This window comes from Phalangium opilio, unplaced genomic scaffold (genome assembly GCF_054372755.1).
Source record: "Phalangium opilio isolate 3A_F unplaced genomic scaffold, DU_Popi_V2 ptg000070l_1, whole genome shotgun sequence".
NCBI lineage: Eukaryota > Metazoa > Arthropoda > Arachnida > Opiliones > Phalangiidae > Phalangium > Phalangium opilio.
Genome location: NW_028324182.1, coordinates 5,678,064 through 5,693,130, shown reverse-complemented (window position 1 = coordinate 5,693,130; position 15,067 = coordinate 5,678,064). Strand labels below are relative to the sequence as shown.

At 38.5% G+C, this 15,067-nt stretch overlaps 1 protein-coding gene and 1 long non-coding RNA gene across 5 annotated transcripts in view; one reads left to right on the top strand and one right to left on the bottom strand.

The window, feature by feature from the left end:
- Window positions 1–1,944: 1,944 nt before the first annotated feature.
- LOC149661249 (uncharacterized) lies at window positions 1,945–6,464 on the bottom strand. 2 transcript variants are annotated; one of them, XR_016368824.1, is made up of 3 exons: window positions 2,539–6,464; window positions 2,326–2,443; window positions 1,945–2,245 (listed from the first exon to the last, which is right to left on the bottom strand). It is a non-coding gene; the product is annotated as an uncharacterized LOC149661249 (long non-coding RNA). The 2 variants fall into 2 exon arrangements; XR_016368825.1 differs by having other exon boundaries at window positions 2,326–3,252; window positions 3,324–6,464.
- Window positions 6,465–13,020: 6,556 nt separating this feature from the next.
- The window catches only part of LOC149661247 (roundabout homolog 1-like), a 117,948-nt gene continuing 115,901 nt past the window's right edge, over window positions 13,021–15,067 (top strand). For all 3 annotated transcript variants that reach the window (XM_089842717.1, XM_089842716.1, XM_089842715.1), the window contains exon 1: window positions 13,021–13,427. In XM_089842717.1, the coding sequence (XP_089698843.1) occupies window positions 13,364–13,427 (64 nt within the window). In that variant the 5' untranslated portion in view covers window positions 13,021–13,363. The remainder of the gene's footprint in view (window positions 13,428–15,067) is intronic.

The window sequence follows — 15,067 nt, the reverse complement described above, 5'->3', positions numbered from 1 at the left end:
AATTATGCATTAAGCTTGCAGCTAGAGAATAGAAGAGCGCGCCTTCCTTTTTCCTCGATCCTTTCGTCCCTTGGTGGAGCTTGTCTCTCTTCATACTTTGTCCATTTTCCTGTGCCTTTTATGACGTATACACCCTTCTTTTAGTCTTCCTAAGAAGCTACGGACTCGGCGGGAAACTATGCCTAGATTTTATCCGATAGTAGATTAACTAGGTAAGTTACGTAGTGGCATGAACTAATAGAAATGAAAGTCCATGGGAAAACTTCGAGTTTAATCCGCTTCTGCTAAAAAGCGTATTTCCCACATGATTTTGGGGGTCCATCAAGTATTATTCAAAGGCGATTGAGTTAAGCGTACGTCGGGTTAGCCTGGAATATACGTCATATTGCATAAACTCGAGAAGGAAACTCGCTTCAGGCTTATACTGAACTTAACTCTAAGCTGTAGTAGTAGGTCTAACTTATAATCCTGTCAAATTTACTCCAATTATGCAGCCCGACTTTAATCATGATTCATGTGTCAAGAGAAATAGGTAGTAGGTGAAAATATACATTAGGTAGTACGTACTAACAAGATGTATTCTAGTTTGGAAGTAAACTACCTAAATTCGCTGCATGGGTTTTTTAATCTTTTCACTATATTTCTTCGTTAATAAAACGTATCGATCTAAAAAATGCGGGTTCGTAATTAAATACCCTTATAAGTAATTGTTAATATGATCCCGAATTCCAAACACGTATCCACTTATTTTGGGTCCCTAAAAGTTTCATCAATGGCTCGAGGGTCTACAATTCTAACAGCGTTATTATTAAGGGAGAATGGGATTCAATAATGAAATGAAAAAAATATTTTGTCAGCCCCTATAAGTTAAGTCTGGATATTATGGACGGAAAACTCCCATCAATCTAGATCTATGACGTCGCGTCAGTTTTGGGTTGGGAGCCTTTTAGGGCCACTCGCGCATCTAGTGTCACATCTGGGCAACGAGATGAGAGAGAGAGAGAGAGAGAGAGAGAGAGAGAGAGAGAGAGAGAGAGAGAGAGAGAGAGAGAGAGAGAGAGAGAGAGAGAGAGAGAGAGAGAGAGAGAGAGAGAGAGAGAGAGAGAGAGTCAACTAGCTAGTCCTAAAATGCGTTCCACCTCTCCCAAGTCTTCAATATGCGCTCGTAATTCGAGTTATTACTGAACGCAACAAAAACAAAATATAAATAAGTGGAGGTTTAATTTCATTCGTAATCCACGTATCTTCTATCTTTATTTGATTATAAAGATACGGCGTTTTTGAAATAAATCTCTATGGAACCAAAATTACAATACTTAAAACTTTCATTGAAGCGTGGCTAATCTCGCTTTTTATCCTAGAATCATGAGAGTACAAAACTATAGATGAAATTCAGCTATAGGTCTATCGGGCGGTATACAATGCGTCTGTGTTATTCGAGACAATGTTGTATTTCATCGTAATAAGGCGCATGCATTTATAATACAACGTATGGGATGATTTAATGCTAAATTAGACCTTTACCTCGTTTTAGGAGCGATAGCCTCTACTCTACTATCCCTAGCTGGATCGTAATTGTCCAGGCTGGTAATTGACCAATAGACAGTGTGAGAGAAGGGGCCCGCAAATTAGGCCCGTGCCCGTATATCCCTTTAATGTTGGACCGGACCGGTTCAAATTGAATGTATGAATTAATGAATGAAAGATGAGTGGAGATAATAGTGTAAGTAACATAACAGTCATAAGTTTGATGCGTTTCGAAGAATACATATTATACTGTGTAATTTTTCTCTGTATAGTGCTTTAATTAACGAAATAACTATTTTAATTTGCCAAAAAAGATGAAACGTATCAGAGATGGGCAAGTATACTGTCACCTATTTTTCATAACGATTTGGATCCATTTTGAAAGCCAAATCACATTCGATACACTATGCTTTTTAATGAATCGTAGTTTTTATTAACATATTCGAAGAAGAAAATTATATAAGCATCAGTTTGATTTTGATGGTCGAACAATGGGTAAATGTTTTTTATAATGAAATCGAAAAACTTCTCGTTTGACCGCTCACGAAGGAAGAGTCAAATTTTTTACGCTTTATTCATTCCGATTATACCATCCACTTTATGAAGAAAGTCTGGCCGAGCTCTTCTAAGGAACTTTCAAAAAGAGAGGTTTGAATATTTTTTAGTGAAGCGCATGGGAGTCCAATTTTTGTCGTCAGGACAAAACGGCTTCCCTTTCCTATAATATAAAGTACGGAATACATTATTGTCAAGAGAATAATGTCAAAAGGGGATAAATAAAAAAGTGAGCCAGCCTACTTTGCATATTCCACGATGCCTATAGTGAGAACGAAGTCACCGATAGCTTAGCTAGCTCACGACCAGAAGCCTTATACCGTATATTTAAGTTGAGGAATTTCAGCGTGCCAGTTCCTCCCTTAAGGGAAGGAAGCCAGAGATAAGATGAAGGGGATTTGATAGGTCGAACCCCCTCAGAATGGCGAGAATTTTGACGACACTTTACATCCCCACCTTTTGGATATATCCAACTTCTCTCTGATCCCGCATCAAGAATCAAACCATACTTGCGTTGAGTGTATAGTCAGGAACCTAGACCATATCCTTAAAGAAAACCAGCTTGGCAACCACCTTAAAGTTGCCTCGAGTCGAGGTTAATAGCTTCTTACGTATGTGGTATATCTATAACTTTAAGATTAGGTTCGGTGTAAGAAAATTGTCACGGCGAAGATATCGTGATACCTTTATACTAGAACAAGGAGGTGTGATACTATTACGCTACGGATAGGACAGGCTAAAGCCATTGTTCTCAACCAAGAGGAAATCAATCGGAAGTATTAAACTCTTCTTAACCTTCCGTAAGTTCCGTTATCAGTAACAGCAGAAGTAAGATGAGACTAGAAGTGAAGGGCTCTAGCATTGGTAGTAGATCCTGGCACTAGTGAACAAATTTGAGGATTTTGTGCCGCTTCCATCGCGCCTACAATACAGAGAAAAAAATTGGTCGAGTTCCAAAAACATTTCCTACCCCCTTCCCCTAACCTAAAGCCGCGGAACACGTACGTCTGTGCTTAATATCAGCCGTCTACCGCCACGAGCGTCTCACGTTTTGGAGGGGAAATTCAGAAACCGCTACTAGAGAGCCAACCGTTCTTGTGTTATTAAGAATATTCACTTTCGTCGAGTGAAGAATTTCGTTAGCTCAGTACTTCTAGTCTCATCTCACTTCTGGTAACAGTTATTCGTGAGTGGGGTGTAGGAGAAGAATATCTCAGCGTAGCTTGGCACTGAACACTTACCAAATCACTATTTGTTTACGTTAGGGTATAATGACACGGCAGCAAGTGATAAACCCCTCCTACAAAACGTTCTAGCCAACGGCTCAGTATTATACTCCATTTTAATTTACTCTTGCTGGTACCTACTGAAGTCACCAAAACGAAAAATCCGCACCACGTTCTGTTTGATTAGAAACAGTTTTAGGAGCATGCGTGAAGATTTTTTCCTTCCATCTCTGTGTCCCTATACTTTTCTAAAAAAGTTGCTTAAAAGTTGTTCTGGCGCGTAAATCCGTGACAAATCCGAGACATTGTAGGCATTGTCGCCCTGAAGAAAACTTTCATCCCGTCTTTTCGCTATACCCAAGCTGCGCCCGTGAAACTGCGAAAGAAGCGGAACGACTCAGCTTGGAAAGAAAACGACGTCACTTTTTTTCGCTTCCTGATACGGTGGATGACAATACGATCCAGGTGTCTCGTACCACCACCACCAAGTTTACAATACCCGTTATTTTTAAAAGACAGTTGTTGATGACCTAGACTCCGCGGTGTCTCTATCCAAAATCCATGGAGTTGACCATTTTGGTGACATTGTAAGCCTGCTTGTATGACCGTTCTGAGAACTATGTGTTCAGTTCATTAGAACCCGAGCTCCTTAAGATCTACACAACGCTCTTGAAGTTTTAGGTTGAAGGTTAACGCATTATAGTTTTGTGAAGACTTAACCACACATTTGAAAAAAAAAGCCCTACGCAACCTTTTTGCTGTCTAGAAGACAACAACGAATTGCACTAGGAACACTGTTAGACGTTGCTAAATTTTGATAAATGGTTTATTTATCCCAAATTGTCCGAAACAGGAATAAGTCAAATGAAACGCCACGGCGAAAATAAATGGGTGACTAAATTTATTTTTCTCTAGGAACTGTAGGCTCGTATCATTCTATTTCTTTTCTTAGAATGGGTGGGTGGGGGGTTGTAGGTAGGGGTGAGACGTTGCTCGCGCCAAAGTGTCAGCTCGCTAATAAGCGTATCAACTAGAATGGCGCGTTATTTCGCCTTATCTACTAATCCATCCATCAAAGTAAGCTCGGCTCGGCTCTCTCCCTCGGCGTCAGCGAGACAGTTTGAAACTTTTTGAGGACAAAAACCTTCAAGCGTTCTTGCTTGGCTTCAAAACCTAAGTGTTTGCGGCCGTTCCTCGCGAAATTCAATTCAATACGATGCTAAAGGTATATTATACTCTCCGAATTGCTAAAACTATACCCTTTAAGCAATGTCTGATCGCAGATATATTCATTAACATACCCAGTCTGGCTACAATGTCTACGGACGTGCCAATGAAACCCCTGAGTCTGAGAGAACTCGTCGATGAGGATCTAACTTAGCCCAACTTACAACATTGATTTTCCGTCCATCTATATCTGGACTTGAATCACCCTTTATAAGTGCAAGTCAAGGCAGAAGTTTGCACGCAAAATCTTAGGAGTAAATTATTGTAGTGCCTTGACTCTCCTTAGGCTGTCTCAAACCCTCAACGCCATGATTGGATAGCCATTGCCACTAGGTGGCGGGTGTGTATGGTTGTTGGAATTAAGCAAACAACGAGTATACTTCGGAGGCCGTTTTTATGAACTTTTGATCAAGGTGTTTGATTATATTAATTACTCAAACTCTGTTCAGTGTAAGAAACTGCATCAAAGAGGATAAATATCTTCCGAATCTGCCTTTAATTTTAAGATGGCTGTTGAAGTAGATATAGCGTCCTTGGTTTAAAGAAAAGAAGAGGAGAGGAGATGGACGTAGGATGGTGTATGCATGGTGTCAATTCCTTATCTGAAGATTGCATAGCGGTCCATCTTAGCGCCTCCTAGCTTAGTCAACTTTAATCATCTAAAAGTTATAAAAGCTTGCGAAAGATTTGAAAGAGGGGATATAAACTAAAGTGGATGTAATTGTTTCCGTGCTCGTATTAAGATGTATAGCTTTCATAAGGAAGTGTATAGTCCCTCGGTTACTAACGATTCGTCTGCAGTAAAATGGCGCTAAAACCATTCGCGTGTTTTCCCGCCTTTCTTATCTATTTTGACTTTTAACGCCGATGCTCCTCTGGCCCTTTTCAATATATCGTATCCCAACAACACATTGCAACGCCATGGAAAGTATTTCTAGTAAAATAAGCTTCGAGATAAACACATATCGTAACTTTGTAAACTACTATTGAGATGAGCTCTACATTTCCTTAATCTTTAACAGCTACGTGGCCCCTGTACATATATACTCCAAATCTTAGTATTTTTAAATCCAGGGTATAATTTACAACGCCAGATTGCGCCAAGTAGTGATATATTTTTCGGGGCCCTCTTAATTTATAAGGAATCTCTCTGTTAATTTTCTAAAAGGGATAGTATAGTGGTAAATTTTGTTCGTCGTTCCAAAGTTAAGCACTTTATTTTCAGAAACCTGAAATATTCTGTTCCATCTTCCCTTCAAAAGCACTCATAGTTGGGATGTGCTAAAGTTATACCGTAGTTTCCATAGAAACCACGATACCCCGTGGACGGCAAATTGATAATTCATGACGCGTTAGTCCCCGCGAGTTACGACGTACCCGCAGCCTAGTGACGCGAGTGACCCAAGCCTGATTCCCAACAGACTTTGGTGGTTGTATTATTTTTTTTCTTACCCGATATCCCAAAATATCATAAATGATTTGGTGTTTTCCTGGCGGTATACCCATTACGGCATCATATCGAAAAAGTTTCGCTTTCTTGTCACTTATCTACTCGCCCGTATCTGTCCGTTCGGGCGAGCACGACTTCCTATATACCTCTGTAGGGATGTCCGATTCTTTATTCCTGATTAGATTGGATGACCAAGCGCGACTATATTCTTGTTTCAGATTTATCACGATATAGGAATGATAATTTTATCAGTTTGCGAAAATACTTCGAAGTAGTTGTAAAGGTTCCATGATGACCTTTTAAATCGAGCTCGAAAGGTACCCAGTTATACTTCCAATTGAAAAATCCATCTTCCACAATTTTACGTTTAAGCTTACTACACACATTAGCCGGCGTTACGGCCATGGTGACATCTGGCGACGCTGTTAACCAGGGAAAACGCAATGCTTCAAAATGGCCTAATGCGTAGTAGGCTTAAATGTTCTCGAATATTTGTCCCAACTTTGTAACTTTTAGTCGAACGTTATCGATGGATCTCGGGAGCTTTATTCACTCTTGCCTTTAACTGAATCACTGTATCTCAATTAGGGCGCGTGTGCGACAAGGTTCAACGCTTCCTAAATGTATTTCGATAAAAAATGCCTATTTAGTGCACGGATAATGGCGCCAAATTTTGAAGAATGGAATTTCCGTAATCAGGATACGTGTATGAGTACAACTCGTACCGAATATCACTTAACAGGACTTTGAAAGTTGAAGGATAAAGCCAGAAGATGAGAATAACAATTCTGTGAAATAGGAAGTTATATATACCAACTCGCTAAAATAACAAATAACGTTTAAGGTTGTGGCTTTTATGTCACGCGTTGGTAACTTCATCCAAAGAAGAATAACTTATTGGCTTCTGCTAAGGTATAATTGATGTTAAACCTTTGGTTAAACCCGATACTTCTAGACCCTGATACGCTAAGAACCTATAGTATTACCCAAGCGTGTACGCACGCGTATATGTACACGCTCTTTTCTTCGAAGTTAGTGACACGAATCTAAAAGCTTCTTCCCTTCGAACCGATTTGGAATAAATCAATTGAGCCAAAACCGGACTAAAGCCTCGTAAAACACGCAAGGTGCTATAAAGCTAAACGGTCTCCAAAAAACCAGCATTGGATCAGAGGGATGGTAAAGTTGCCGAGCTAACCTATAGATACATGCGTTGGCTTTAAATTAGGCATGTAAATCCAACGCAATGTGAGAGAGGTCATACTAGCCGCGTAATGACTCAAACAAATGCGCAGCAGCGTTTTGATAGCGCGGGATTATATAGTTTCCAACCCCTTGGTTGTGTGTTGGTCCTTAAATGACCAGCACTATTTTTACACCGTATAAGAAAATAAATACGTTCATAGCTCTAACCGGTCCGGGGACCTATAGCGGGAAATGATTTTTCTCTTCTTAGCCGTGTGTACTCTATTTGTAGGGATCCGTTTCCCCTTTCGTTTAGCAACTTAGCAAGCGCCCATTTTGATTCCAACTATTAGCCCTAGTTCTCTTTTCCCCCTTTGATCGTATTAATCCAAGGCAGACCCAATTCCACCCGCGCATTCCATCGAAATTATCTATAGTTCATACCAAGTTGAGGTTTCTGTAAGCGATGTATTTATAATGGGTGGTTTACGTTGGGTATCACGCCGCGGATGGTTTGTTAATGGCGAAGACTTTGATTCGGACCTTTGCCGGAACTGAAGATTGAAGGCGGGTACAATCAGAAGGGTTTGGGAGGGTGTATCCCGTCAGGACGCTAACGCGATATTTCTCGTTCTCGCGCCAGATGTAACGGAACTGAATCCTCCTTTTTCATCCGAAGGAACCCCAAAGAGTTCTTTCTTCACATCCTACTCTTCCTAAAAGCCTTCTTCGTCTTCTTCTTTCTTTCGTTGCGCTCTTTGTCGGATCGAATTCCTAGGACTTTTTCTTCCATCTTATTCGGACTCTTTTTTTTTCTTTGGCGTTTTCTCGACGCCAAACACCAACCATACTGTGTGCGTGGGACCACCCCCATCTCATCTTTCTATCCTTATGTTCCCGCGATGCTAGCTCCCCATCCATCTAAGATGCTGGATAAACGGGCGGATAAATCGGTTGAAATGAAGCGAATGATAGGCCTATTCGTATGAAACGGGGAAAAATTTATAGAGATTCGAAACATTGGTCAGTCAGTTACGTTTACGTAATGGTAACTTTCGGTGTGGGTCAATTTCCATACTCGATCAACATAAAATATTAATATTTTGAAAGACATGTGCAATTCATATGAAAACATTCGTGTTTCTTGTTTTCTTCTATATAATCTTAAAACTTTCTTAGACAAATGAAGTTATAATTAACCCCTATAACTAATGCTATTACTTGAACCCTTCTATATGGATTTTACCTTAATTTAAAATGTTTGAAAATAATTTAACTGGACCCTTTTGTAAACAAAAATTTTTCTCTTAAAAGGGTATCCAATTAAAGCATTTATTTATTTATTTATATTGGCATTTAAAGGAAAGGTTCAGGTACAAAATAGTTAGAATTTAATTAGTCTTAAAAATAAGGACTGCTGTGGCGTCTGCTACCCATAACCACTAAATCCTTTGTATCAGTGCTAAAGCCCCTAATTTTTTGTTTATTTATGTAGATAGGTATAAATCAAGTGGAAAGACACATATCAAATTGTATTAATTATTTACTAATGCAAATCCTTCTCACTTGAAGAGATGTCTCGAAGCAGGAACACGGTAAAGGTTTCCACACTATTTCTAAACAAGTGAAAATTTCCTTGCCTCTTCATTTATTCAATTTTCTTGGGATTATCTGTATAAATTCTTAATGACATGGGGGGGGTGAATATAACCTGCCTGATACAGATTGGTATCGTTGAAAAGAAATTAGTTTTTCCCTTCTACTCCCTCTATAGTGGCTTTGACGTATAGAGCTGTCGTTTAGCCACATACCACCCCTATCCCCCTCCCCTTCATTCTAGGCAATATTATATTTCATTCTTATCTCGCATGGACTGCATGCCCCCCCCCCTAATAAATGGATGGACCTCAAGGGAGCCATATAATACCGGACAACGAACTCTTTGGTAACTCGCTCCTGTTGGAAAGAAATTTATTTCAAAGATTTTTCAAGACCGCCTAGAAGTGAAGGACCCTACCCCTTCCTCCCATAATGAGTTATTTTCGAATTGTTTTGGTATCCAATATACTGAACGAAGAAAAATCGACAAATATATTGTACAGGGTTGAAACATTTGCGTTTGACAATTCTAGGTATACTTCTCCTACCGATTTTGTTGTGTAGTTAGTAGGAACAGGGATAGATTTAATTTTAGAAGTAGGAATGGAGAACAGAGTAATCTGGGCGCGCGTCAAAGTCCCGGCATGGAATAACCACGCGAGATGGTCCCGGATCCCCTTCCACGGGACGGAGGGGTATGAAAGAAGAGGGGGTCATAGCGACAGAGGTATAAAGGAATTGCGTATTTTTCGCCCTCCCCGTCAGCAACGTCATCAAAACGTAGTTCATGTGAGCCAGTAACATAATTTAAGTTTTCGTTACGTGTTGGAGGGAGGGACTCTATACTGGGCTATGAGTCGGAATAACTGAAGTAAATACTAACCATTCTCCATTCCTACTTCTAAAATTAAATCTATCCCTGGTAGGAAACATAAATGAGTGGTCGCAATACACCAAATTGAACTTCACAATGGATTTCATAGTATTGCCAATTTTATGGATATAAAAGCATGTAGCTAATTAACATTTTTTTTTTCTTTTTGGAAATTTATGGTTAATAGTTATAGTACATGACGGATAATCCTTCTTTGAAGTAGACCGCAACTGTATAGATATATATATGGTAGCCAATTAGATGGTATTCGATGTCACCAGCAGGCTTTCTTATTACCAACCCCTGATGTCACTCCACTACCACTCGATGACACCATCTACTGGTGCAAACCCCCTTCCATTTCCTTTTCAAGGGGGCGAGTTCTCCTGTCTTTCTAGGCCCTGCGATTTAAGGGGTGAGTCCCCCATAGAAACTCCCTTGCTTATGACACAAAATTGCTTTCTTTTCGATACCGACGCGGCTCACGGAGTTCTTCCTACACTATTTTTCCAATGCTGAACTGAAATCCAATTTTTAAACTTTTCCAGATGAAACGGGCTCTTTCTCTTCTGAGGAGAGTTATAGTATACCAAACCCATTTTTCGGGCCACTGAAGTTGGGTTTCTATAAAGCTCAAATTTCGGGGGTATAAAAGGGGTGTAACATTTTTGACACCAAAGGGTTAACAAGGCCTAACGATTTAACCCGGGTGGTACATGCCGTAAAACATTTTCTAAATTTAGACCTTTTTTCTTCCTAATGACTGCAGTATTTTCTCAATCCCCCTTTAAAATATCGTGACACGAATTCAATAAATGTGGGCTGAAGAAAAGTTAAAATTATGATTTTTTTTTTTTTTTTTTTGCTTCTAGAATTTTTGTAGCATATAGCTCTAACTTGTTGTACAGTACGTAATTCTTCCCGGCTTTGTGACAAGCAACTTCCAGCAAAAAGAGTCATACTCTAGGCTATAAATCTAAAACGTAAGGTTTTTACAAGACGTACGGAAGCTACTAGCTTCTTTCTATACCATACTGTTCTTTTTGAAATAGAATCAGAAGTAAACCACGTGATATCCTTAATTCAGGCTTTAAGAACTACCCATTCTCTGGACTTAGTTGTAGCAGGAATACTTGGAATCTTTAAGTGGCTATTTTCTGGACCTTTCTGTTTGAATTAAGAAGGGGTTGTGTAGAAACCGTCACCCTGACGTCAGGCATAATTTATTTGAACTTAAAAATCACGTTATATCGGTTATCAAAGCAGTTTGCGACCCATGAGTGCCGTAATACAGTTATCTAAAACATCAAATAGATTTGAATAACCAATTATATGCGAGGAAGGAGGAGCTTCCAGTTTTGAGCCCCACCCCTTTCCTTCAACCAGATGTTAGTATGGGTTCAATGGGTTTTTTAAGATTCCAAGTTGAGAAATCTATGCATTCCTGGTTTTAGATTCGAAAAACCAATGAGATGCGAGGAAGGAGGAGCTGGCTGTTTTTAACCCTACCCCTTACCTTCAACCAGATGTTAGTATGTGTTCTATGGGCTTATTAAGATTAAAAGTTGAGAAATACCTGAATGCATTTACTTTTAAGTACGCGCTTCTGGTAGTAGTTTTGGTGTAGCTATTTTTGTGTAATTTATCGTTTTTGGACATTTTATTTTTCTCGTAGGTTTCTCGCTCCGTTATTTAGGAACTGACTGTATTTCTCCCTCTTCTCTCTCTCTCTCTGGTCCAGGGGCGCTTTTTATTGTAAAAACGGGACTTTTCTTCTATATTTTACGAGCCATGCACCCCCGCACCCTTCAGGACACTCCGCGATAAAAATGCCCTCCAAAATCTATAAAAAAACATTGGACGCGTGAGTCGTGACTTGGCTGGATTTTTTTTTTTTTGCGCCCCCGGATTTTGCTAGGTACATACTTTTTCCTAGTAATATTTTTAGACAATCTTTATTCTAGTAGGCTTACGCGTAATCCAACCCTCATCCGAAATATGTCCGTTTTACAAGCCGGAAGTCGTGCGTGTCTCGAGTTAAAACGATGCTTAAGACGTTTCATTTCTATTATTATGTTGATTTACAGTGAAAATTAAACGACGTTTTTGCTTTCAGACAGTTTTAAAACGTAGTAAGAGTTGTTTGCTGTAAATATAAATAAATAAATGTAAACAAACAATTTTACTTAACAACAGAATTTTCTATAGGTAAATGGTAATTTGCTCCAAGGTCTTTTCAAATTTGTTTCCAATCTGGCGCCTATCCCTAGATAACTAACTCTAGCTTCAATCTCTTTCTTCAAAATATAATAATAACGAAATATAATTTTTTCAGAAGAAATTCTTTCGGTGCACAAATTCAAATCTCATTTCCGTACAATCTCTGAAAAAGGTTTTTGATTCCTTAAGAAAATATTTTTCTTAATTTCAAAACCCTTAAGAATATATATATTAAAAGCAAAATTTCTAGGGATGGTTTTAATTGAAATCATCTTTAGAATTTTGAAATTTATTTCAAACCGCGAAAGCCTTTTGCAGACGGGTATGAAGTTAAGCTTTGCAAAAATGAAGAAGCCAATTAACCCTAAGTTATAGGCCTAGTGTAGTACAAAACTTTAAATGTAAGGTAAGCTTAGCATCACAGTGCACGCTTGAACATTTGATAACTTCTAGCGGGTTTATGGTAATATACTTCTGAGAGTAAGTAAATCTATAATTTGAAAGGATGGTTATTAAAAACTTGTTTACAATATTTCAACCCTAAAAAAATTATATTATAAAGTGAGCAAATTAAATTTTAAGAAACTGGTAGAGCTTGTCGAAATCGAAATTAAATCATTATGTATTTTAATGTATTTTTAAATAATACATGTATCGTTGAAAATAATTTCATTTCGCCATAAGGGCACTTTGGAGTCTCGCGGCGCACGGAAGATAATTAAATTTATTCAATTTATATCCAAAATTGTTGTCAGACGTATTACGGTATTACGTATTGATCATTATAGCGGGGCTATAATCATTTCATTAGCATTCTGAACCCATTATTAGGCAACTCGGGAATATTCATGGAAGACCTATAGTTACTTATCCCACTTCCCTAAGGCATCTAGAGTGGCGACGCCAAAGCTTAGGTCTAATTTTCGCCTACTAAGAGTAGACTTGTGTAACAGAGATTTGCATTTCTAATCTAGAAAAAATTAAGTCTATTAAGAGAAACAAAAAACAAATGGTGAAGCGATTGTCGCCAGTTTCGTGGTATAGATTAACCCCCAAGTTTGAAATGAGCTCGCCCTCTTAGTAGAGTCGAATCGGTGGCGCCCCTACCGTCCGAAATTGCAAACACTCGGGTAAAATCGGGGAGTCATTTCCAGTTTAGTCGGTGCTTGGTCGAAATAGGTTCTCGAGGGGCGCTGCTGTCGAATCAACCCGCGCTACGTTGAAAATCTATTCCCATCGCGAGCTTGGTTCTATCAAATCTGAAACGGTTCGCGATCTTCGCGCCTTTCCTTTCAAGCGCGACGATACTAATCGTAATTAATTAATTTAACTTAATGAAAGATGACAATTAACGCTTTATATCACGTTCTACATGGTGCAACCGTTGTTTACTCGTCTACTGTTAACAATGACAACTTAAAAGTTTGATAGTAATTTGGAGAAATTGTGAAGTTGGAGGAGAAGTATTAGTAAAGTTAAAACGGCTATTACTTGGAGATTATGTGCGTTCGTGTGTTGATTACCGTGCTTTTATGGGCCTGTTTAACCATAAGGATCAGTCCATGTAAGTATTTAAACCCAATTTACTACCATTTTTACACCGTGACAGCTCTTAAAGAACATTGTTGATTAGATTAATGGCCACCTATTGTTAAGGACTTGGGTCTTAAGCCTAACAACATGTGTTTAGCTTATTCATTCAATTTGTTGACATGGGCTTTATTGGAAAGCTGAGGGCGCTTTAAGGAAACAAAAACTATAAGCTCTTGTTAGTGACAAATCTCTGTCGGATTTGCACTCTCGGGAAACACCACACCACCCTTTGTGATGCGGGTGTTTGAGTGTAGTCTGCTAGCTCTGAAAGCAAAACAGTAGGCCTACAGCGTCTGAAGCGATATTGAAACGCGAAACGTTTACATATGTTGATGAGTAACAGCTGTGAATTTAGTTTTAGTTTTTATTTTTTTTTCTGAATCTGTATCTTGTTCCTAGAAAAATTAGTGATTAATTAGAAGAAAAGAAAAAAAACTCTGTTTTATTTATTTTTTTAAAACTTGGGTCTGGGTTTTTAATCGAAATGCATTCATTTTATTCTATTAGTCACGTTTTAGGTTTTCAAACAATGAACTTTTGTTCTTCGCGTCAAGAAACACTGTAATTGCAATTTAAATATACAACAATTCATATTTAATAACAATTAGAAACCAGTTTTAAACACGATTAATTGCTTCCAAAACATTGCATTAGTAATTGTCAATTTTAATTATGGAGTAGTAGAACTAAGTTATTTTCTAATTCAAGCAGCTGCCGAGACACAGTAAAGCGAGAAAGAAAAATTTGCATATACCTAGTATACAGGGTGTTTCCGATGAGTCTGCCGGGCGGGCCACCGTAACTCGTAAACAGTGGCCCTGATGGCAAAACATCATAGAACATTTTCAACTCAAAATCGCCCAAAGAACATACCCCTTAATTTATGGCAGACTTACCAAAAACACCCTGTACATTAATATATTTATAATAAAATTAAATATTGTATGATAATAACCTCTGAACGTAACTACCTACCGGCTGCTCAAATTCTATATTCGCGCATATTCTATCTTTGGAGTCCGCTGAGGTTTTAAACTACGAAGGGTCAGATTGAGTGAGTTCTTATTCTCGCGTGTTTAGCGCCGTTTAAAAACGATTATAGTCGCTTTCCGAGCTGCATGGGTTTATTTAATTGCGAGTGTTAAAGATTGAGCATCCTTTTTTATAGCGTCTGCTATTAAGAAAGATACAATTTAAACTTTAGTCTGGATCATTTTTTATTGAAAGAGACTTTGGTGTTATGACTGTAGCTGTCGTGTTAATTTTCTCTCCGATGAAAAACTACCAATCTGAGGTATCTGGTTACTAGCTTTTAAGCTTTTTAAAAAGGGCAAATGAAAGACCATACCTCCTTATTCATTTTAACCTATACGATTACCAGAAAATAACAAAGCTTTCATTATCCCTTTACAATAAAGTCCGCGAGGTTTTTTTCACGTGAAATTAAAAAAATATATAATGCCTTTATTTGTATTGAGCTCTGTAGTTATAGCGGATTAGTCATTTTGCGTTTATTAGCGCGCGATGTCATATATGGGGAATAGCGTGTTCCGTCCAAAAAGGGGTTATAAAACAAATCTGATTTATAGTTATGAGTTCTTATTCCACCAG